Genomic DNA, 23,173 nt, shown 5'->3' with positions numbered 1-23,173 from the left:
CTTCCGTACTCGCGTGATAATCTCATCGCACATCACATCGCGCGCAGCTCGCGGGCGCTGAGACCTCTGAACCGGTCTCTCGAGAATGGATGCCCGCCGTTACGTTACGTAAGAACAGGAGACGCACGAGAGGCGGGTTTATTTTAAAAGGGGCTGTCTTAAGTCCGACATAACCATTCAAAACCAACAGAGGGAAGAAAAAACTTCCCGTGTCCATCATTTCACGAAGGCTTTAGCCATCCCACACCAGTTGCCCAGCAGCTAGCATCCCGGAGAGAAAACCCCCTAAAATGGCCCCTATCTCCATCAAGAGCGTCTTAATCAGTGAAAGTGTTGACCCCCGATGCAAGACGATTCTGGAGGAAAATGGCATCCGAGTCACGGAAAAACAGAACATGAAGAAGGATGAGTTAATGGCGGAAATTAAGGTAAGGTTGGCACTTTGTATTACATAATTGTTTCACGTGCACCGGGTGTCGTTTTTTTGTTTTATTGCTACGCAGCATGCAGCCGTTTTCCTGTCGTATTAAAAAGTTTAGTCGCTTCAGCTAGCATCGTTTTAAAAGCTGCTGTGACCGGCGTCCTCGGCTGTCTTTAGAAAGTGATTTAAAAGCCGCACCTGTGAGGTGTATATTTTTTTAAACGAAGTTTGATGACAGGTATGCGCACTTTAATTTTAAGCTCAGTAGTCACTCAGGAGCCGGACACGTAGTCTGCCAGGCTAAGGTTTGAGAATTGATTGTTAAGCTAGTACCGCCCCTTCGGGAGGCTGATGCAACTCATCCTATACTTTGCTGGTGTTACACAAAATTCTATGAGTCGATCACATTCTGTGACCCAAATATTGAGGGAGCCCCTAACCCTGAAATCCTCTTCGGATCACAAAATTTCATGGGACCCAGAATGGTCCCCCCATCACTTTCTCTGAGTGCCGCATGCTTTCTGCAGAATCATGGAGAGGCTGTGCATGTGACAGAGACAAATATTTGCCTTTGCACAAATTACATTAGTCAGATCAGAGACAATGCAATGGAACTTTTCTCATTAAAGCTGAATGAATTTAAGTGTTTTGCAGTATTGACAGGGTTAGTCTTAGTGCTGCAGCAATTGTTTAAAATGATCTCGTATTGACGTATAGGCCACACATCACTGATCATCATTGAATGTATGCTCAGATAACACATCTGCTATCATACATGCCTTTAGGTTGGTCCATATGCTTTCACAACAGTACAAACCACCCCAGAGTCTGCCTGGAAGAGGGCCAAGACCCTCCTTTGCAGTTTAATCTGCATCAAGGTTCGATTGACAGCTTTCTCAGCAGCCAGAACAAACCAAACAAGCAGTTTTAACCAAACCGAAACAGGTTAGGTATGAAAGCACCCTTAGTATGGAAACATGTGTACACACATGTAATTAAATATGTACCTAGTACACTGGAACTGTTTTGTGACACAATGCTCCCCTAGAAGACCACAGAAAGACATAATAATCATTGTTTTAAGGCCCTTATGTCAGTCTATATTGTGCTGCAGTGGTAAAAACTACCAAAACTTTGAATTGATCAAAGTGCCACAAAATAATTGACACATAGTAAATTTGTTGGGCTCAGGGTCCCCTGAAGGTTTGGGGCCACAGGGCCATTTGCTACTTTTTGCAGTTGGTAATGTCACCTCGAGTACATTAACAACAGATATAAAAATATTGACTGTATGCCTTTCTTTCCATCCTAGAACTACGATGGCCTCGTGGTTAGATCTGCAACGAAGGTAACAGCTGATGTTATCGATGCTGCCAGTAATCTCAAAATCATTGGGAGAGCTGGGACTGGTGTGGACAACGTGGATGTTGATGCTGCTACCAAAAAGGGTGTTATTGTCATGAAGTAAGTCTCTGGTCTGTGCACAATATTTGCTTTCAGTATAATGTACTGTCCATTAACTGTGGACTGTTTTCTCCAGCACACCAAGTGGTAACACGATCAGTGCCGCTGAGCTGACATGTGCCCTGCTAATGAGCCTCTCAAGGCAAGATGAGTCCTGTTTTTATGAGCAATTCTCAACACGTTCAGTCCTTTTGTTGTAGTAGCGTAAATGTGTCATTACCATGCCATGCTGTTTACAGAAATGTGCCTCAAGCGGCGATGTCGATGAAGCAAGGCAACTGGGATCGCAAAAAGGTGAGCAGAGATTTTAGTTTGCCCCCGTGTGCTGTTTGATGGACTGTGTTTGCAGTCGGCACACAAAGCGATTACTGTTGCATGGTCGGCTCCATTGTTCAGCCAGTCGTCACTAATCAGATGTGACCCTTTGATCTGTGCAGTTTTGGATTTCGGAGATGGGGTCATTGTTTTCTTTCTAATTTTGCAGTTCATGGGTGCAGAGCTGTATGGCAAGGTACTCGGAATAGTTGGACTTGGAAGAATAGGAAAGGAAGTCGCCTCCAGAATGCAGTCATTTGGCATGAGGGTAAGTAATGAGATTATAAAAGACAAGAATGTGGGCTTACTTTTCTCAGCGGTTTCATTGCACTTTAATTATTAGGTGAAACATACGTAGAAGGGTGAGTTTGTTTTGTGGTCCTTGCTCTTCTTAGACTATCGGCTATGATCCAATCACTCCTCCTGAGGTATCTGCCAGCTGGGGGGTGGAGCAGATGTCTCTGGAGCAACTTTGGCCCCAGTGTGACTATATTACTGTCCACACTCCCCTAATTCCCTCTACTGTTGGTGAGCTTTACAGAGAGTCTCCTGAGTATATTCATAAATTGTACTTACAAATAGTGGAATTTCATATTCATTTGTTTTTTTTTCCCCCCAAGGTCTGCTTAATGATGAGTCATTTGCTAAATGCAAGAAAGGAGTGAAAGTTGTGAACTGTGCACGAGGGGGTATCATCGATGAGGCTGCTCTCCTCAGAGCTTTGGAGTCCGGACAGTGTGGAGGAGCAGGGCTCGATGTCTTTGTTGAGGCAAGACTATTGAAGCAATTAATGTCATTAATATCAATGACAGAGATGCTGTGCTCTACATCTTACTTTGTGTCTATGCTTGAACTCAGGAGCCTCCTAAGGACCGTTCTTTGGTCAACCACCCTAATGTCATCAGCTGTCCTCACCTGGGAGCCAGCACGAAGGAGGCTCAGGCTCGTTGTGGGGAGGATGTTGCTCTGCAGATTGTGGACATGGTGAATGGCAAGAAGCTGATCGGAGCAGTAAGTTCTTTTGCTTTTTTAAACAAATTACTTCCTAGGGAGTTTTGTTGCTGCAAAACATTTTAAAAGTCTACTCCGACGATTTAGGGCTGCACTTCCATAAAGTTGTTACCTCAAAGCACAAGCCACGGACAACATGATACAACAGCTTTTACTGGCTGAGCAGTCCTCCCTTTGACAAGTAAAGTGATCTTCATGTGTAAAAATGTTAAGTGTAGCACAACTTCTAAATCAGATTCCATGTTTCCACTGCATGTTACAGCTCAGCTCAACTGGACTTGGTTTTGGTACCAGGTACTTTTCTCGGTTTAGTTTTCCACTGCAGCCAGTACTCCCTGCATGCTGGTGGTATTCTTAGCTGATCATCACAGTGATGCCGTGTGAAACTGCCGTGACATCTTCAATGTGACACAAACACACACGAACAATGGAGGATATCCTTTTCTTCTGAGATCCTTCAATCAACAGCCAGTAACATCTGCACTTCGTCAAATGACCACAGTGCAGTTTTGCAGACTGAATTTTTTTTTTTTTTTTAAAGTATGTGTTGGGTGAATGAAAAAATTGCAGCTGCAGTTTAGAGTCAGTGTGGAGGATGTCCATGTTGCACAAGTGACGATCCCCTCTGACCAATCAGTGGTCTGCAGTGTTTTCACTCCCACCGTTTAGCATCGGCTCAGCTCATATGAAACTTTGACGGAAATGATCCCAAAACAGTACCCAATCTACAACTTCTGGCAATGAAATACCAGAAAATAACAAGTCAAGCTGAGCGGTACCATGCATTGGAAACATGGCTTGAAGTATGTAACAGAACTTAATGATGCAGAAGTTGGTGCACTCACACACTCACATTTGGAGACAAAGCTTCATTTAATTTGACGTTGCTTTCATGACAACAGGACCAGATTTTTTTCCTCTCTTTGCTGCATGCAAGTTGTGCTCAGATCTATGTCTGCAACATCATACACAAAGCTTGAGTGAGCTCACCCATAAAATAAAAAGCAGAAGATACATGCAGTTTGATGCATATAGTTTATCACATTTTGGGCACCCTAACATGAATATTACATTGTATATATGTATTCAATCCAACCAATTAACTACAACAGGTGATCTTTAAAGGTGTGTTAATGGGTGAAAGCATCAGGTAATTGAAGAGGGAAAAATAATCTCACCACAAGTTCCATGAGGTTCTGCATCTTTCTGTGAAATCACACAATCCTCTTCAGTACATGACGTTTTCCCAGCTGTCATGGAACTGCAGTTGTGCAAATTAGAATTTTTCCGAGCATTTCTTAAGTTTGAATGAAAGTTCATTTTTGATCTTGGAACAGCAATTGCAAAACAGTCTCAATCACATCACACAATGTTCCCAAGATTGCTTAATGTGATTAATGTGCTTTTTCCAAGGTCAAGAATACTGACTTTCAGTGAAAACATATATACCCTTGGAACCACGTTGCTTTTCGTTGATTAATTTCAATTTAAATCTGTAATTCTGTCTCTGAACTAGAAGTCTGACAACAGACAAAAGGCACCATGATAATGATCAAACTTTTGTAGCACTGTTAGTCAACAAAACACATTTGACATGAAAATAGATGTAATGAAAGCTGATGATAGTGGATGAAGGCTGACATTGAAGAAATTGGAGCGCCCATCACGGCTGTAATGTGGGTCTCAAAATGGTAAATTGCGCATGGAACAGCTCAGTGTTGTCTTTGCCTTCCATTAAAACGATTTGGGCATATCAATATTGAGTTGGCCAGAGATGGTGGGGCAGATGATCACATTCAGTTCATAAAAAGCCCTCTTCATTCCATGTCCTCTTCAATTCTCAGGTAAATGCGCAGGTGTTGGCCAGCACGTTCTCCCAGGAGTCTCACCAACTGATCAAACTCGGAGAAGCTGTCGGAGCTGTGCTGCAGTCATGCACGACTTCTAAGAAACCGTTAAGCCATGTTCAAATCACTACTGAAGGTAAAGCTACTGGTCGAACCCAGTTGTGTAACCAGGGACCTGAGGGGGGGGGGGTCATGTCATAGGAAGCTAATATTGCAATGGTGGGTGTTTGCTCCCTCTGGTGGTATGACTGTGAAACAGGCATTGTATTTGATTGAAGCTAGTCAGTCGAATATAGGCTGTTGTATGAAATTAGCAGCTGCAATGCTCCAGAAAATAAATAGCATTTTTTTTTAAAGATACACTTTCTGCTGTTACAGTTTTTCTAAAGTCAACAATTTTGCTTCAAAATGTTTCTCCTGCCATTATTGGCAGTTAACACTGTGCACTGTTTTCCTCTAACCAGGGGATTGCATGAAGTCCTCCACTGGTTACATGACTTCATCAGTACTGGTTGGACTGCTGAATCATGAACCTGGCTGTTGCCCAAACCTCATCAATGTACTGAGCCTAGCCAAGGAGGCTGGAATCACGGTACAACATCAGCTCATTTTGCCAATAACATGACAATAACAAGTGTGTGTCTTCCAGAAGATAATCTTGTCATACATGTGAACCGACTCCGTAGGTGAACCAGACCCACTGTGCGTCTGACGGCTCTGCCAGTGGTGTGTGTAAAGTGGAGATTGTGACCAATGGCTGCAGCTACAAAGCGAGTGGTTCAGTTCAAGGTGGTGTGCCAGTCCTGCTTGAGCTGGGCGGCAGTGTGTTCAGACAGCCGGTCTCTCTTACTGGAAATCTGCTGTTCTTCAAAGCCTCCACAAATCCTCAGCTCCTGTCCTCAGTGGCCGGTAAGAAACTTTAAAATGATGCAGTTACCCAGTAATGTTTAGGGGAAAATCGATGCTAGTTTTGATAACTATGAAAGAAGAGAAGAGAGTATGGAAAAATATTTGTTAACAGACTATTGCTCATATTTTATTTTCTAAAATATAAAAGTCAGAAATGTCTAAGAGAGTGCAGGCAAGAGCAAGGCAAGAAGTGTGTGTGACTGAACACCTGTACGCCACAGCCTGCAAAACAGCTCTGCCCAAGGTGCCTCACAATTGTACCAAATCCAGACATCCACAAGCAAATTAGTTTGAAAAGAAAATGCAGCAGTACTTTGAATTGCATATATACACAGCAGTTATTGATTTGTATGAGCTACAGTGCTTGGCTGCAATATTCTGGCAATTATTTGGCAGCATAAAAGCATAGGCAGAATGTCACATACGTGTTTCTAACCATCTATGGTTAGAAACAATATGAAACAATAGCTAGATGTTTGTCTTGCATGATGAACATATAGCTATTTCTACTCAGATGTCAAATATTCTCTGAAAATTTCACTGAGAAGTCTGAAAATGTGGGTGAATTTTGTAAAGGAAAATGTGTAGGAACCCTAAAATAATCTTTTTCTGTTAAAATAGTCAAACATTCACTTGGACTAAAGGATAAACTGAATAGATTTCGGTGGTCAAAGGTCACCGTGACCTCACAAAAGACGTTTTGGCCATAACTCTTGGCCAATTATGACAAAATCTCACACAAATGTCTCAGAGGATAAAATGAAGAAGTGACAACATTTTATATACAAAACTTCAAAGCTCAACTTCACTTTGACACCATAATGTTCTGCAAAAACACTTTGGCCATTGTTCAACTCCGCAACTCGGGAACAGAAGGAGAGATATGAACATATTTCACATGTGGTCAGATACTGAATTGGTGACACCAATGTTGGGCGTCCATCTTGAAGCTTTGGTGATTGTATAGCTCTTCTATACCAGGCATGTCCAAACTATTCCATAAAGGGCCGTGTGGCTGCAGGTTTTCCTTCCAACCAAGCAGGAGCACACCAGGCTGGACTCATTTAATCAGCTGATCTCAGTTATCAGCTGATAATGAGGTGCCCTCTTGTTTGACAAAAACCTGCAGTCACACGGCCCTTTACGGAATAGTTTGGACGTGCCTGTTCAATACTGACAGGTTGAATATGTGTGTGAGCTTGAAGCTCTGTATCAGTGCTCTGTACTGCTCTGTACAAATAGTCTCTAAGTGAAGTCAGCACCACTGGAATCATACATGTCAGTATGGTGATAACTTCTATTTCACCAAAAAATACACTTTAATACCTTTTATTAAGCTCCTTCAAAGTCTTCACTACATTTATTATATGAGTCTGGACAGACATGGATGTAAACTGCAGCTTTAGTGGTTGGTGGAAGAATACTACCACAGGATGGTAATTCTAGTTTCCATTTAAATGAATGATGATACTGAGTTATGACTCTCTGAAATGACACCAATTTTCTCTTTTCAATTGTTCTCTGTTTAGGACTGCTGGTCAAACAGGGAGTGGAGATCGAGTCTTTCAGCGCTCCTGCAGACCGCACTGGGGAGCTGTGGTATTGTGTGGGGGTGTCCTCTCCCCTGGGAGACCTCAGTGCCTTGAAGCCTTTAGTTCAGGAGGCAGCACAGCTCACCATTTAAATGATAGCAGCCAGCGAGGCTTATCTGAGAACCTTAACATCCAAGAGCGTCTAACACAACTGATCCGTCTTGGTCTTTGGCGTTTACAACTAACAACTTGTCTAGAAGTTGAACACTCGCAGTTTAAAACTTGCATTTTGATAACATTCCAGTGCGTAGATGCTTTACATGCACTTTGTTGAAGTAGAAGTGAATGATGTCTTACAGTTTTGTGTGCTGTTCAGTTTGTTGTTTGACCTTTTTAAAGCAGAAATGTAAAATAAAAGTACTCTAACTAAAAACAATATACGAACAATTTTGAGGTGCTGCTTTTATTCTGTGAACTTTGCATTTTCACATTTATACAGTTGAATTCAGTCCGATACATCACTTCGCAAAACTGTTTGTTTTAAAATGTCCAGTTTTTGTGTCAGAGGGGACTTATTTCATTCATATTTTATTGATAGTATTTGATCACATTATTGTACAAGGGATCATCTCATATCTCATAATATCTAAATGACAGCTGGTTACTGTGCAGCTTTTCCATCCAAAACAAGCTTATGCCAGTAACACTACCTGACAGTATGAAGTACTAAGACAATACAGACCCCAGCATCAACAATTTGTAAAATACTGTATGCAAATGTACCCTTATGAGAGGGGCCATGCTTCAGTGTGACTGTTATTTGACATTTAGTTACATTACATTAGAACTGAAGTCCAAAGAATAGGCTTTAGTGTTGGACTAAAGCGTTTCCCACCACTGTTTTCTGCATTTAGTTAGCTGTATTTCGTGGCTGGTCGTGCCGGCTCTTGCAGTGATATCTGAGAACTTGTGCAGGAATGAATATTGTGCACTGTGCTGTTAATCCTTGTTAGGATTAGGCAAAGCCTTGGCCACACTGGAGCTGGGTTCAAAATGCCATGGCAACGACAAGAATGGTGGCGAAAACATGAATGGCGAAGGCGACGCGCGTTTGTGTGAGATTTGTATTCAGGGAGTGATGCTCCTCCGCCTGTTGGCTTCACTAACGCGCCGTCCGTGAGTGCATCACGAGACCGTGTGGACGGAGGGTTATATTTAGGCTCTGGGAGGAAGATAGCGGCGTTGGGTTGATTCAATGGTTGGCTTGGTTTTGTCGAGGACCTGCTGCAGGAGAGGAGGAGGAGAAGGAGGAGGAGGAGGGGGATGGCCGCTGCGCATAAACACCAAAATAGGACAGGACTGCCTGTGACTGTCCCGCAGGAGCTAAATTGAGGGTTCATGTGTTGTGGAGAGGAGCGTTCAAAGAGAGGACGCTGTGCAGTGTCGGGGTTGTTCATGGACACAGGATGAGAGGTAAGCCTGTCGTCTCTCTGGCTGAGTGTAACCGTCTGATTATCAATGAAATGGTAAATTAAAGCGCATTTGCAGCGTAAAACTGATCATTTAGAAATGGAAATATGGCACTATTTTGGGTAGCTTCTGTGCGCAGTATGGAGGGAAACTAGACACACTCTCACGTTTTCTCTCCAGATATCATGTCGCACAACCAAGCTGAAATCTACACATACGACTTCTGTGACGGTGACCACGCAGCGGAGCTCCTGGATGCTCTCAGGCGTTTCTACGTTAGTGGCCTGTTTACCGACGTGACTCTACAATGTGGCGAGTCCGGACAGGTGTTCCACTGCCACAAGGCGCTGCTGTCAGCCCGCAGCTCCTATTTCAAAGTCATGTTCACGGCTGATATGCGGGAGAGGTCCAACAGCGTCATCAAGCTGAGCGGGGTCGACTGCGGGGTCCTGGGTGCTCTGGTGAATTACGTGTACACGGCTCAGGTGTGCATCACCGAGAGCAACGTGCAGAGCCTGCTGGAGGCTGCGGACCTGCTGCAGTTTGTGTCTGTGAAGCGGGCGTGTGAGGAGTTCCTCGTCCGCCTCCTGGATGTGGACAACTGCCTGGGGATGCACGCCTTCGCTCAGCTGCACCTGTGTCCCGGCCTGGAGAGGGAGGCCCGCAGAGTGATGCTGAGCAGGTTCAAGGAGCTCGTACAGCAGGAGGAGTTCCTGGAGCTGGATCGTGAGAAGATGGGATCCCTTTTGGCCGCTCAGAACCGCACTGTGCAGAAGGATGAAGTGCTGATGGACGCCGTGGCCAAATGGGTAACGCATGACTTGGATAATCGCGTTCTCCACGCCGCAGACCTGCTGCACTCAATCCATCTGGAACTAGATGAGATTTACTTCAAGGCTACTTTAGAGGCACGCAGACAATGCCTGCTGAACAGTGAAGGGAAATTCAAATCTTTGATCATTCAGGCTCTAAGGTCCAATGGCAAGGAGACTTCTGCAAGCAGAAAAATGTCTTCCAGCATGTATGTCATTGGTGGATACTACTGGCACCCTCTTTGTGAGGTTCACATATGGGATCCTGTCAGCAACACCTGGGTGCAAGGAAAAGACATGCCTGACCATGCAAGAGAGAGCTACAGCGTTAGTCTACTTGGGACAAATATCTATGTGACTGGTGGTTACAGGACAAACACTGTGGAGGCTCTGGACACAGTCTCAGTCTATAACTGTGACTATGATGAATGGACCGAGGGTTGTCCCATGATCACAGCTAGATACTACCATTGCTCTGTGGCTTTGCACGGCTGTATTTATGCCATCGGGGGCTACAGAGGAGGGGCTCCAGAGCAAGAGACAGAATTTTATGATCCTTTGAAAAAGAAATGGTTCCCTGTGGCCAAAATGATTCAAGGTATGCAAAATATGGAGTGATGTATTATAAGTGAAAGAACGTGTTAGTGGTGAGAAGTCTCGGAGTCAAGAGCTGGTCTCGAATTTTCGATCATCTCACGCAGTCTTTATCAGCAGATGTTGTAGATTCATAAGGACTTCTTGACCAGGTTGACGTAAAATCTTACTTTTAGAGTTTATTCTTAACCGTCAATCTGCTGATGAACATGTGATTTGATTGAAAGCCCCTGATCAGCTTCTAAGTGGAACTTCTGGTCTTATCCTCTGTTTCCAAAGTCAAGAATGAATTTTGAACCTCATTAGATGAATGCTTTTCTAAAAAAACTATTTTTGTTTGTGTCAGTTGTTGATTAGTGATTGAAAGTTTGAGTTAATCCATGAGCCTGCTTGTGTTCATGGCAGATTTCATCATAAAACACTGCACACACAAACACTGAGCTTAAACGTCCATGCTTGACCTCAGCAATGGCTGTTTGACAAGAAAATATAAACACAAGGTCCACTTATGGTCTTCTTTCTGAGCTCAGTGGATGGCGTTTGCTTGGTTGTCATGGAGATAACTCAGTTGTCACGGCAACTGGATCATGTCCTGAATGTAGCCATAGCTAAAAGCCCCTGAAGGAACTGAGTAGGTGAAACTGAGCTAAAACACTGAATCACATGACTACTTGTGTAAAAGCAGCTGCTAGTAGTGACGACCCCACAGAGAATGATCCCTTAGCTGCTGTTCACCTCAGATCTGCGGAGCAGTTTAGCTTCAGTTTCAGCTCATTGTTTTAATTTGATGGCCCACATCTTTATTGTTATAGTTCATTCAGTTTCCAGACACAGTCAGCTGTTTTTTTGTGAAGAAAATGATAGACAGAACTGAAAGAAGAGTGAATATAAGGTGATAATATGTTTGTGTTGTGTTTACAGCTTGTTGTGCCAAATGGGCAAAAAAAATCATTCAATACTGGTTAAAGTCTAACATTTATTGACATGAGTGATTGATCAAACAATACCAATAACCTGTGTCTCCTTCGAAGGTGTAGGAAATGCCACTGCCTGTGTAATGGGAGATAAAATCTATGTGAGCGGAGGTCACTATGGGTACAGAGGGAACTGCACCTATGAGAAAATCCAAGTCTACAGGCCAGATGTCAATGAGTGGAGTATCACTACAATAACTCCCCATCCAGGTATGAGAAAAATGAGAGGAGATGGCAAGTTAAATATGCCGAATGCTGTGCTCTGATTGGAAATCCTCTGTTTTCAGAGTACGGGCTGTGCTCTGTGTCTCTGGACAACATGCTGTATTTGGTGGGTGGACAGACGACTATCGCAGACTGCTACAACACAGAGAGAGACGAATGGAGGCCGATATCTGTGATGAAGGAGAGGAGGATGGAGTGTGGGGCTGTCGTAATAAATGGTTGTATCTACGTTACAGGAGGATACTCCTACTCGAAAGGGACTTATCTGCAGAGCATTGAGAAATACGACCCGGAGCTGGACTCTTGGGAGATTGTGGGGACTCTGCCCAGCCCGGCCAGATCACAGGGATGTGTTTGTGTTTTCAGTGTTTAGTGTCAATCCTTGATAATGAATGTTGTCATTTTTGTGCCAAATGGATCAATTGTTGAACTGTATTCTGTCACAATGTGCAAATGTCAGATACACTATCACACAAGACGCCAAGTTAGCCCAGTTTTGGACTGGATAGCTGGCTTTAGATAGCGACACAAATGCCAAACTGTGGATATAAACAAGAACAAGCAATTTCACTTTAAACTCTGGGAATTAGTTAGCATTTTAGTTTACTTTTGGGTATTTCTGTTTTAATAGATTGAAAGGAAAGACCGAAAGGAGAATGAAGACAAGCGTATTTTAGTATTATTAAATCCATCATACGAACAAAGAATCCACCTTAGACTACAAATGCTCTTGGGCACTTCAAATAATCTTTTCCTTTTTTTATAATCGAACTGTACCACCAGGCTGCTACTTGATTAAATAAATCACTACCTTTATAATGTGATTTCTGCCTGAATTAGTCATTGAGTTCCATATCGGGTACACTGGACTACGTGGGTTTAATCATGTTTTTTTCACACAGTCACATTGAGATTTATGCTTGGTGTTATATATTTAGGATACAGTTTATTTGCTTTCGTCTAAAAAGGATTTAGATTTATTGGTGTGTAATGTAAAGGCAAGGCAAATTTATTTGTAGTGTAAATCTGTGAGAAAAGCTAAAATGAAAAATTAAGTACAATTAAAAATATAATAACAACAAACAATATAAAGATATAAATAATACACTCGAAAAAGAAATAACAAGTAACATAAATCTGTAGTATTCGTATAATAACATTTAAACAGTAGCTAAATCCTAATGACCACACATGTTCAGACATCATCCCTGCAGTCTGAGTGCTGTCCTGCAGTAACATCAGTCACAGCGACACCCTGAGGCCGTGCCCGCTATCACACAGATATGCTCGTGTAGTTACTGTAGCTGCTCTGACACAGACTGGTGGAGAGAGTCACAGTGTCGTAAGTGCCTCTTTTGGTCCTCGGTGTGCGCCGTAGCACGCAGTTCCACAACGTGCAAGCAGAAAAGTGAGGAGTTTTGGTTTGAATAGTAAAAACTGCTGCTAGCACCGACTGAACGTGTCGTAAGTATAACTTTTCAATGTGGTGTAAAGGAGCTTTTATTGCCTCTTTATATGTTATCTTGGGATGTTCTGTAGGGTTTACAAAAGAGCAGAGGGGACATTCTCGTCTAGCATGTTTGAACAGCATGCTTTTGCTAGAATGGAGTTAACGTAGTACGGTAACGTACGCAATGTGACTAACTTTACCGCTAAACGACCAACGTTAACTCAACGTTGCGTACGTTAATGTAATTTATGGCAAATATCACACTGAATACAACATCTCCTGTCAACGTGACTCGACTCAATGAGCTGTCTGAGTTAGCTTATAGTAACATATACGGACACAGCTGCGGCATATGAGCTAGCTATGCTAGCAAGTTAGGTATCAAGCTAGCAGCAACAGCAGCATGACATCAGGTTAAATGTAAACTGTTCACTGTTGATACCAATTTTATAGTAATTATTATATGTTGTTAGTTTGAGTTGACTTAGATTTCATTTACTGGGTCAAGCTGCTTAAGATCTGTAACCAGCTGCCTTTATGGGATTTCTGGCTTGCTATGTAGCAAATTATAAATTGACTCATTACAGAATAACACACACAGTTCGGCTCAAGTAACGCCCGCAGTTGCTGTTCATAGTCAGGAAGGATTAAGAAAACTCTTATTTATTTTTTCTAATAAAAGGCTGGTTCACTCAGATCGAAAGACCCCTATGGTATGTAGCCCAGCATATAATTTGCAAAAACGTTGAAAATACCCACACAGCTGAGTCATCCCCAGTATAATGAAAGTAAATGGAATTTTAAGTTGCTGTGCTCACAGCTGTGAAAAATAACCACTGGAAAAATTCGTTAAACTCCATTGAAGTTTTTTTTCCATTAACAATGTCTAGGTTACACTGAATAATTGTATTACTGTTTTCTACACAGAACAGTCATGGCAAAAAATGAAGAAGGGATGTCTCCCACTGAGATGAAAGTTGCACGACAAATAGAGGTAATTCTGAACCAAAAATTTCCTTTCATATTTTGTACAAGTCAGTTAAATTCAGCTCTAAAAGTGTCTTTCATTCCCACCTCTAGTACTACTTTGGGGATCACAATCTTCCGAGAGACAAATTTCTCAAAGAACAACTGCAGCTGGATGATGGCTGGGTGACTCTGGAGACAATGCTAAAGTTCAACAGGTTTGTTAGACTTTATGGCATTCTTTGTTTAACTGCTACAAAATAATGACAACTCATATTTAACTACAAAAACCCCACACTGAATAATACATGCATTCAATATGAGCTCAGTTTATTTTTTATGTGTCAAGTATACATAGTGTAGTACATACATAGTATCGTGCTGAATTGGCTCAGGCTTCCATTTCAGCTCTGGTCTGCTTGTTACATCACTTTCTCTGGATTACTGTCTCTCTGTGCGTTACAATCGTTACAACTCTCTGATTTATGGGACACTATGAAACAAAATGTGCAATAGTGGGACATTATGTGCAATATCATGGATATAATCACGAACATTCTGAATTAACTATTTACACATACCCATGATTATGATGATTACTATTAGTATTGTACACACTGAGGTATATGCCACTTCTCAAACATATTTATGACCCTCACCTTTAACCTTTTTATATTTTTGCCATTATTTATATTTTACATTTGCACTCTTCTTACTTTGTACTCATCTGCTGCACAACAATTTCCCTCAGGATAAACTAAGTACTATCTGACCTTTCTTTGCTATGCTGTTAACACTGAGTTGTCTGCTCAGTATGACCACTGAAATTTGAGCACAGAAATCCAGTTTTTCAGCCTGCTAACACCTAAAATTCATCTTGAGCAAATTAGTAAAGTGAAGTGATTCAGCAGTCTCTGCCACTACCGATCTTGTCCCATGTTTTACCATCCTCTATGTAAAATGAGGAAGATGAACCCATAAAATGACAGGGGCTGACTCTGTCTGTATCAGTAGGTAATTTTAGTGTTGACTAGCAATAGCATTGCTATTATTGCATTTTTTTGGGTGGTGCTCTGTTTTTCTCACCACATCCTCAACTCCAAGTAAAAAAAATATTCATATATAGCTTCATTGAAAACCTCAATAGAAGCTTTGGATGCATAAAGACATTTGAGTGCTAGTATTAATAGTGTATTTTTTTTTAATATATTTGTCGAAAGCATTGACCAAACAAATATCTTAGCAACATGGGCCTCAAACACTTGCCAAATGCTTGTGAACATCTCAAAGGCAGTTGCAGAATTGTATGGAACTCAGCCTCTCCTGTGCTTTGTTTTTAACAGCTGGTGAGGAAATATTTGTATTAACCTTGCTGATTTTGGTCTCACCAGCACAATGTGACTGAACCAGATACTTGAGCTTCAATAATAAGATTGAGAAAATCAACTAAAAGCAATGTTCACCAAGGAACTGTGAGGTGTACAGTCCAGTCAGCTGATGGAAGGAGTCCAGAGAAACTGGAGGTTGTGTGACTGAGCAAGAAGAAAGACAGCGATGACTAATCAGATTGTGGGACCCATTGTCTGACTCAAGACATGCAGGGCAAGGTTAGCGAATGCCCTCACCCTGGCCCCGAAGAGCACTTGTTACCAGCAAGGTTACATTTAGCCACAGCATTCACACTCAAACAGGTACACATCATAAACACAGTGACATTTTGCTAAATTTAAGATGTATTCATTTGGACCATTAGACTTAGAGACCCTCCTGTTGACAACTTGGCAAAATGCAACTGGTTTAAGTCTCTACATTTGGAATTCTCTGTGGACAGAAGTTGGAGTGAGTCAGCTGTTTAAGTTATTAATCAAGCCTAATTGCTTGAATGAGGACTGCAGTAGTAATTCAGTGGGTTGATTTATTTTTGTTGCTTTTAAATTATTCTTGAAAGTTGAGCCCTGCAGATGTCTTTTAAAATCTCAGCTATGAGCTATTGTGGTGACACATGACATCTGTGCTGGCTGAGACAAACAAGACCCTCATAACAACAAAGACTTGAGATGCTATTCACTGTCTCCATCTTTATACTGTCGTACTGCAGTGAGACAAAGAATGCATGCTCTTGTAGATCATTAGTATTTACACATGGTCTTACAACAGGGCTGGTCTTGAATTTGTTTTTCCATTTAAGTTCAGGGTATTTGTTGAAGCATCTGTATTCTCTTCCCAGACTGAAGTCTTTAACTACAGAAAGCAGCGTCATTGTTGCTGCTCTCCAGAAATCAAAGACTGGCCTCTTGGAAATCAGCGATGACAAAACTAAAGTCAGGAGGTCTCCAAACAAGCCCTTACCGGAACTGAATGATGAATACAAAGATGCCCTTAAACACAAATCAGTGTACATCGTAAGTTATTTCGTTGCTTGCATACAAATTCAGAATTCTTATTTTAAATAATCATGTATCTATAATATCTTTGTAGTTTATGCCACTTACACTGAGTTGCCAGTTTATAAGGCTAATGCAATCTAATACACAGTCTTGCAGTAAACCTTAAAGGCTATAATATTCAGTTTTTGGAGGATGCAGTTTCTCGATTTTAAGCCTCATTGATATAAATGGGGTAGACAAAATAATAGAAACACCTGTCAGTATAATGCAATATAATTCAACAGCACTACACCCTTCAAAATGCCCATACAGTTAAATCAACACCTGTCTTAAACAGCTTCAACAAGAATTGAGCATTACAACCTTCATGACGGTCGGCTTTACTGCAGGAATGCTGGATAAACTGCATCAGTTTTAGCTAGGTGTCCCTCACAAACTGACAAGTGAGTGTATGTTTATATGATGTAAAACTATAGACAAGTTTTTTTTTTCCCAGTGAACATCTGCTTGTCATGACACTGTATTTGCACTACACTTATATCAAATGTTGCAAACTCCTGCACACTGTCTAACTTGCAATAATACATTTATTTGCTACATATCAGGCAACATTTTTCTGATGAAGGTCTAGCCAGTAAACATTGCACATAAATGTATTATTGCAAGTTAGACAGTGTGCAGTGTTTGACTCATCCCTCTCCTGTGCACCTGTCTCATGATGTGTGCTCAGTGCTAAATTTACATAAAAATGTCCCTTGAGCACATTCAGAGTGTATTCTGTACCTTGAGTACACTGTTGTTCTCGTTTAACTTTCTAATATCGTCTTTTCTTATTTAGAAAGGTTTTCCTCTCGAAACTACCCTGGATGAGATTCAGGAGTGGCTGAATGGGAAAGGCACCATAGAAAACATTCAGATGAGGAGAAACCTGCAGAGGCAGTTCAAGGTATATTAAATATATTATGTAATAATCCTAATCGTATGTTTTTCCAACATACTTCACATAAGATACATTCTTTTTTTAATTACTTCATTTCTTCACAGGGATCAGTGTTTATCTGTTTTGACACAGAGGAGTCATCTAAGCAGTTCCTAGAACGTTCAGACATCAAAACATTCAAAGACAACGAGATGCTTGTGTTATCGAGGTGAGTTCAGTGTGCAGGTGTTTTTTTTTTCATTGTGAAACAAAGTCGGCACAAGATCTGAAGAAGGGGAACAAATGTGAGCGGGACATGAATTTTAATGCTGGATTACTCTACGTAATTAAACAGGTTGAACTTAAACTTCTCAGGGGCCTTACAGTTAAAGGTGCAGGAGACGATTCTGGAGAAAGACAGTTGAGTTTCATTCTCAGGTCGTCAAACACTGACTCTTTGGGTTGGCCACCGGACCCAAAGCATTGGTATTTTACAACCTGGGAATGAGGCTCAACAATCAACTGGCTCTGATTTTTTAAAAAGGTACTTATTGAACCTTTAACCTTTACTGGCAAACTTAATTGCAGAAGTATTGTTTTTAGTCATTTTTGGGAGACAATTTGTGTTTTCCAACAGACTGGAAATATAAATGGTCAACAGAATGGTAGATATACAACAGTAGCGGTGGTTTGACTTGGATGTTCAGGGTGTTTTCTGCAATGAAAGTTATCCATTGGATTACAAGGTAACCAATGTAAATTCAAGATGATCACAGCCACATTTGACAGCCCCTTTTTCAAAACTACAGAGGATTTTTTGGGAATTTAAGTACATTTTTGCCTTGGCCTTCAGTGCCCAAAATTTAGAATAGAAAGACTGTTTGCTGTCTACATGAGCGTGAAATCTGTAGTGTCTCTCAACTGTTGCCACAACATGTGGTCTGACAGCGATAGGTTAATCCAGGGCCATACAAATGTTTGGATGCAACATCACTGCATATAATAATCATGTAAATGATGTAAGTGCTGCTCTGCTTTCAGAGAAGACTACCATGCAAAGAAGGCAGAAGAGAGAAAACAGTTCAAAGCAGAGACGAAAGCAAAAAATAAACAGTGAGTATACAAGCAATACTTGTCTGTCCCAAAAAAAATAATGTACATTTTGGTAAAAGAAAAGATTCCTGACTCTCCCCCCAACAAAAATATTATTCAGGGACAAGGAGCAACAGCAGAAACACGCAGAAGAGAAAGAAATGGTAAGATTCTCTTAAGCGCTCACAAGCTGCTCTCTCACTGGGATGGGCTCTGATCACTGTAATAATATCTCCTCATTTCTGTCGCAGGGCCTGCTTTTGGATGAACAGACGGGTTGCTTGTTAAAGTTTTCAGGAGAGCTTGAAGATGTTTCAAGAGAGGACTTGCATGAACTGTTCTCTGGCCACGGAAAGATAAAGTGGATCGATTTTACAAGAGGGGCCAAAGAGGTAAGTAAACTCCTCCACCACTCAAGTCTAATACTCGGTGTAAAGATGATGTGATGTAGTAAAAATTATGTATTTTTGCTTTCCACAAGGGCACCCTCCTCTTCGATGGGAACGCAAAGGAGGCGTTTGATAAGGCCACAGAGGCAAACGGAGGGGAACTGAAAGTCAAGGACAGCAGTGTCACATGGCAGGTGCTTGAGGGAGATGAGGAGAAAGAGATGCTGAAGAAGATAATTGAAGCTCAACAAGAATCATACAGCAGGTCCAAAGGCAGAGGTAAAAAAAAATTTAAACTAGCAGCACTTATGGTAACTTACGGTATTCATGATTTAGTACTGATGTGTCTCGTCTTTCTTAAAAGGTGGCAGAGGAAGATCAGGTGGCAGAGGAAGATCAGGTGGCAGAGGAAGAGGAGGCCGAAGGGGAAGAGGCGGCAGAGATCAAGGCAGAACTCAATACATGGGCAAAAAGACGAAATTTGATAGCGATGATGATGATGATGATGGTAAGTTCTGCATCTTTCAGAGCTTCAGAGTCTGGCTATATGGCAAGATATTTATTGACTAACAATATAACAGGATTTGAACAGCTTATAAGAGTAAAATTCAAGCACTTTCAAGGTACCTAAACCAACATCTTAAACTCTTGAAGCCTTTATCATATCTGAATTGTTACTATAAATGCAATTGTGAAAAATAAGTTTACAGAAATACTTAATGCCCACATCAATGTATATAGTCAATTTGTTTATTTTATCAGCTGTGTCTATTTGTATGTTTTCATCATGATTATTTAATGCTTGCTCATTTTGACGCCAGGATACAACAAACAAACAAACAGGCCGTTCCAGTTCTAATATCAAAAGACTTTTGGTTTACCTGAGTGATTGTGTAGATGCAGCGCCAGATTATGTTAAAAAAAACCCAGCATTTTTCAATGTACATCTGAAATCACACATATTCCTAACCTTGAAAACATAACGGTTAAAATTGAGCATTTTCCAAACTTTCAAGACTTTGTTCAAACCTCGTGTCAATCACAAATCTCAAAACCTTTGTGCTTTTCTTCTAGCACCCGCAGCTCCAAAGAGGGAACTAGAAGATGCTGATGGTCCTGCTGCAAAGGTTGCCAAAACTGAAAATGGATCTTAGTCACAAGGTCACACCCAGAATGTCTTTTCTTTTTTTAAAAACATTTATTATAAACAGTGAAAATGCAGAGGCAGTTTAAATCCATTCCAGTGAAAGTGTCAGGTGTTGGAGAATCGTAGGAAGTCCACCTGGATGTCAACCTAGAGAACAATTGGCAAAGCTTGGCGTCAGTTTTCAGCCTTTTAAGTCCCCGTATATTGTGCCTCTCACATTATTTGTGTACCTATGTTTCTCATCTTAAGATGTCTTTGATTTTATTCAACATAAATCTGCTCTTTGACAGTAATTTAATTTCACCTGAAAAATTAGTTGGTTTTGTAAGACCTGTGACATTCAGAATCTGTGTGCCATTGTTTTTTTTTCCTTGTAGATTTCCTACATTGAGTGATGAGAACACATGCTTTTCCATTTTAAGTTTGCATATGTGAATAGCAAATAAAATGTTTCTAAAAATAAATCAGATCTGGTTCAATGTGTTTTGTCAATTACTGTTAAAGACATTTGCAGGAAAACATGTATTCCCTAAAACTGTAGTGTGACATTGAATGAGCTTACCGATTTCTTCTTGTGGAACTTGTAAGATGCTGGCAAGTCATATCTTAGTTCTGGTAAGAGAGCACAGAGTCAGTCTTTGAATGTTTGAGTTGTAGAAAAGATGTCCTGTATGATACTTACCTGCTACTACTTCCATCTTCACTCCCCAGTCCTTTGCCTTCTTTTGTATGTGCTGTGATCAGATGAGGAATTACGTCAACATTTCAGTCTTCATACCAGACATGAGACTTAAATAACAGTCACAAAAATGAGGATGTGAGGTTTGACTTGGCTTTAAATGTTGTGGGACTTGAAGTCTGAAAGCAAAAGTATTTCTCAAGTTTTGACCTTATCATCGACTGGACCTTGGTTACAGCTGTGTAAAACTGTTTTTAACCAATAAAACAGCTTTTAAAAAGTCATTTATTTCCCTTATGAAGACCTGTAATCTGGCTTGAACTTGGATACTGAACTTACCTCTCGAGTTGATGTTTTGTGTAGTGAATACACTGCCGTCTTTGCCATCGTTAAAGCTGCCCGTAGGAACTTCATGTCCATGCCTGGCATAAAGAACAGAAGTATAAAAGTACATGTACCTTGACAGGAGTACACTAAGTTAAAGGGACAGTCCGCAGATTTTTACACTAACATCAGTATATGTGTCACAAGGGAAACTATTCAGCCTGTGAAAGCTGTTGTCATATGTCTTGTGGCTTGCGAGACAGCTGTCTAATGTTATGTTCAGGTCACATAAGAGTTACCATGATTACAGTTTTCCGACTTATACATACAGTTATGTCGAAATACAACACTGCGATTACAACAGGGAAACTCCTTATTTTTCCAAAGGCTCTGGTATTTCAAGCTTTGTGCCAGATAAAATAGAAAAGCCTCTAAACAGCTGTTCAATGTAAGTAAACACGAATTAAATGGAAATTTGGCTACATTTTCATTGCAAAGTGTATAAACCCTTGTGAAATACTCAGCAAAATTTATCCACTGAAGAAGACCATTTGATGTGGTTGAAAGCTCAAAAAATGTATTTTCCACCTTTCACCACATTCTGCAGTTGTCTGAAGTTGTCCAACGACATGTATACCCTCCATCTCATATGACTTGACATTATGATGTCAGAGCTATGCAGGATTGGGCTTCAGACGTTTCAACAGAAAGCTTGTGTTACAAGTGGAGATGTGGAGTGCAGAGAAGACAGGAAGAGCTTACAGAAGGAGGCTATTGGGTCGATTATAGACAAAATAATAATAATAATAATAATGTAATCTGTTTTTTTTGTAAGTCCCTCACCTTTATGGAAGAACAATACTAAATCACTGAAGTAGCCCTTTGAACTGTGTGCCCACCTTGATTGTGTTTCGTCCCAAATGGTGGATTCATTATAACAGTGTCAAACTTTTTGGCATAACACTCTGTCTCCAGAGAGCACAGGTCACACTGGACCAGATCCACGGTAGAGATCTCAAATTCCTCTGCATTTCTTCTGAATATGTCCAGTGCATCGTTGTCGATGTCGAAGCCTACACACAAACTGGAGAAGACAGAGGAAGGGACTGAAAAATGAAGCTGACTGAAAAGAACAGTTGTTATCCTAAATGAGTTGACATGATCGAAAACAAATGAGGATGACCGGATGCTCTCACCCTGCATCAAGCATTGCAGCCCCGATGCTGAGGACCCCACAGCCACATCCCAGATCAGCCACTAGTTTACCCTCAATGTCATCAAACGTATTCTGGATCGTATAAAGCATGCATGCTGTGGAGAAAAAAAATAATGAGAACAATACGCGATATTAACAAACTCCTAATGATCACATGTTGTCACCTCACCAGCAATATGAGGGCTGGTTGGATATTGTTCAAGAAGAATTTTCGGCTCTTCAAATACATCCACTTGTTGTAGGCAACTCTCTAGCTCTTTTAGTTTCATTGCTGGTGACCGTGATGTCCCAACCCCGCGTGTCTCTGTGCAGCAAACCAGCTGAGTTACTTCAAACGGTTATTCTTCAGCTAGAATCGCTGTGGGTGTACATTTTGAGCGTGGTTGTGGACAACTTCCGCAACACTGTGCGCATCAACCAAAACAATCCGACTTTAACCCCGGAACGCGTAACAGTTGTTCCTCCCCGCATATTTATTTGTTTTACGAAGTGAACTTATTGAACGTAAAGTTTCGACGCATATCTTTGAATATGAGTTAGTTAGTTAAAATGCAATTCATAACAGGAGTGCAAGGAAAAAAATAAAATAAAATAGTAATAGAATAAAATAGTAATAATAAATAAATAAATAAATATACAATAAGACATATAAGGTGAAGTAAAATGTGAAATAAAGTTTTAAAAGGTGCGGTGGTTTAATTCGATAATTTAAATTATAATTTACCTTCTAAATACAACACATTCATGGTATGGCCTTACAGAACTGTGTTGCATGTGTGCACATATAGATAGATGGATGCACGTATATATCTGTAGGGTGCACGAAGATAAGGTTTTATCTATCAGTCTTATGATGGAGAGACGGTCCCCAACGAGGCCATCGCTTCCCTAGAAACAAGAAAACAAAACAGCATTTATGACTGAACAAAGCCGGTTAAACAAGCAAGACACCTTAGACTCTGTTAGGCCATTTACTTCAACAAGGCTTTATTTGATAAAATAATATGTCATAAAATAATTTAACGTTACT

The 23,173-nt window shown here is 40.9% G+C and overlaps 4 protein-coding genes across 4 annotated transcripts; 3 read left to right on the top strand and 1 right to left on the bottom strand.

Moving 5' to 3' along the window:
- The first annotated feature begins 195 nt into the window (after nt 1–195).
- Nucleotides 196–7,930, top strand: phgdh (phosphoglycerate dehydrogenase). Its single transcript, XM_041951245.1, has 12 exons — nt 196–428; nt 1,734–1,885; nt 1,962–2,027; nt 2,125–2,179; nt 2,370–2,468; nt 2,596–2,728; nt 2,821–2,969; nt 3,059–3,211; nt 5,056–5,194; nt 5,523–5,650; nt 5,745–5,967; nt 7,497–7,930. Exons 1-12 carry the CDS (start codon nt 291–293, stop codon nt 7,649–7,651), a joined length of 1,590 nt encoding a protein of 529 aa, XP_041807179.1. The 5' UTR covers nt 196–290; the 3' UTR covers nt 7,652–7,930.
- Nucleotides 7,931–9,154: 1,224 nt separating this feature from the next.
- klhl23 (kelch-like family member 23) lies at nt 9,155–11,947 on the top strand. Its single transcript, XM_041951404.1, has 3 exons — nt 9,155–10,379; nt 11,407–11,559; nt 11,637–11,947. The coding sequence occupies exons 1-3, from the start codon at nt 9,155–9,157 to the stop codon at nt 11,945–11,947; spliced, it is 1,689 nt and encodes a 562-aa protein (XP_041807338.1).
- Nucleotides 11,948–12,941: 994 nt separating this feature from the next.
- ssb (small RNA binding exonuclease protection factor La) lies at nt 12,942–20,382 on the top strand. The gene is made up of 12 exons (XM_041950498.1): nt 12,942–13,038; nt 13,952–14,018; nt 14,105–14,208; nt 16,218–16,392; nt 17,216–17,323; nt 17,422–17,525; nt 18,338–18,409; nt 18,510–18,552; nt 18,640–18,780; nt 18,870–19,056; nt 19,142–19,285; nt 19,852–20,382. The coding sequence occupies exons 2-12, from the start codon at nt 13,959–13,961 to the stop codon at nt 19,929–19,931; spliced, it is 1,218 nt and encodes a 405-aa protein (XP_041806432.1). The 5' UTR covers nt 12,942–13,038; nt 13,952–13,958; the 3' UTR covers nt 19,932–20,382.
- On the bottom strand, nt 19,367–22,531 carry mettl5 (methyltransferase 5, N6-adenosine). Its single transcript, XM_041950499.1, has 7 exons — nt 22,313–22,531; nt 22,124–22,238; nt 21,827–22,011; nt 20,943–21,025; nt 20,607–20,658; nt 20,487–20,536; nt 19,367–20,071 (listed from the first exon to the last, which is right to left on the bottom strand). Exons 1-7 carry the CDS (start codon nt 22,410–22,412, stop codon nt 20,030–20,032), a joined length of 627 nt encoding a protein of 208 aa, XP_041806433.1. The 5' UTR covers nt 22,413–22,531; the 3' UTR covers nt 19,367–20,029.
- Nucleotides 22,532–23,173: the final 642 nt, after the last annotated feature.

The sequence above is a fragment of the Chelmon rostratus genome, chromosome 13, assembly GCF_017976325.1.
Source record: "Chelmon rostratus isolate fCheRos1 chromosome 13, fCheRos1.pri, whole genome shotgun sequence".
NCBI lineage: Eukaryota > Metazoa > Chordata > Actinopteri > Chaetodontiformes > Chaetodontidae > Chelmon > Chelmon rostratus.
This window is presented reverse-complemented; position numbering and strand designations above follow the sequence as displayed.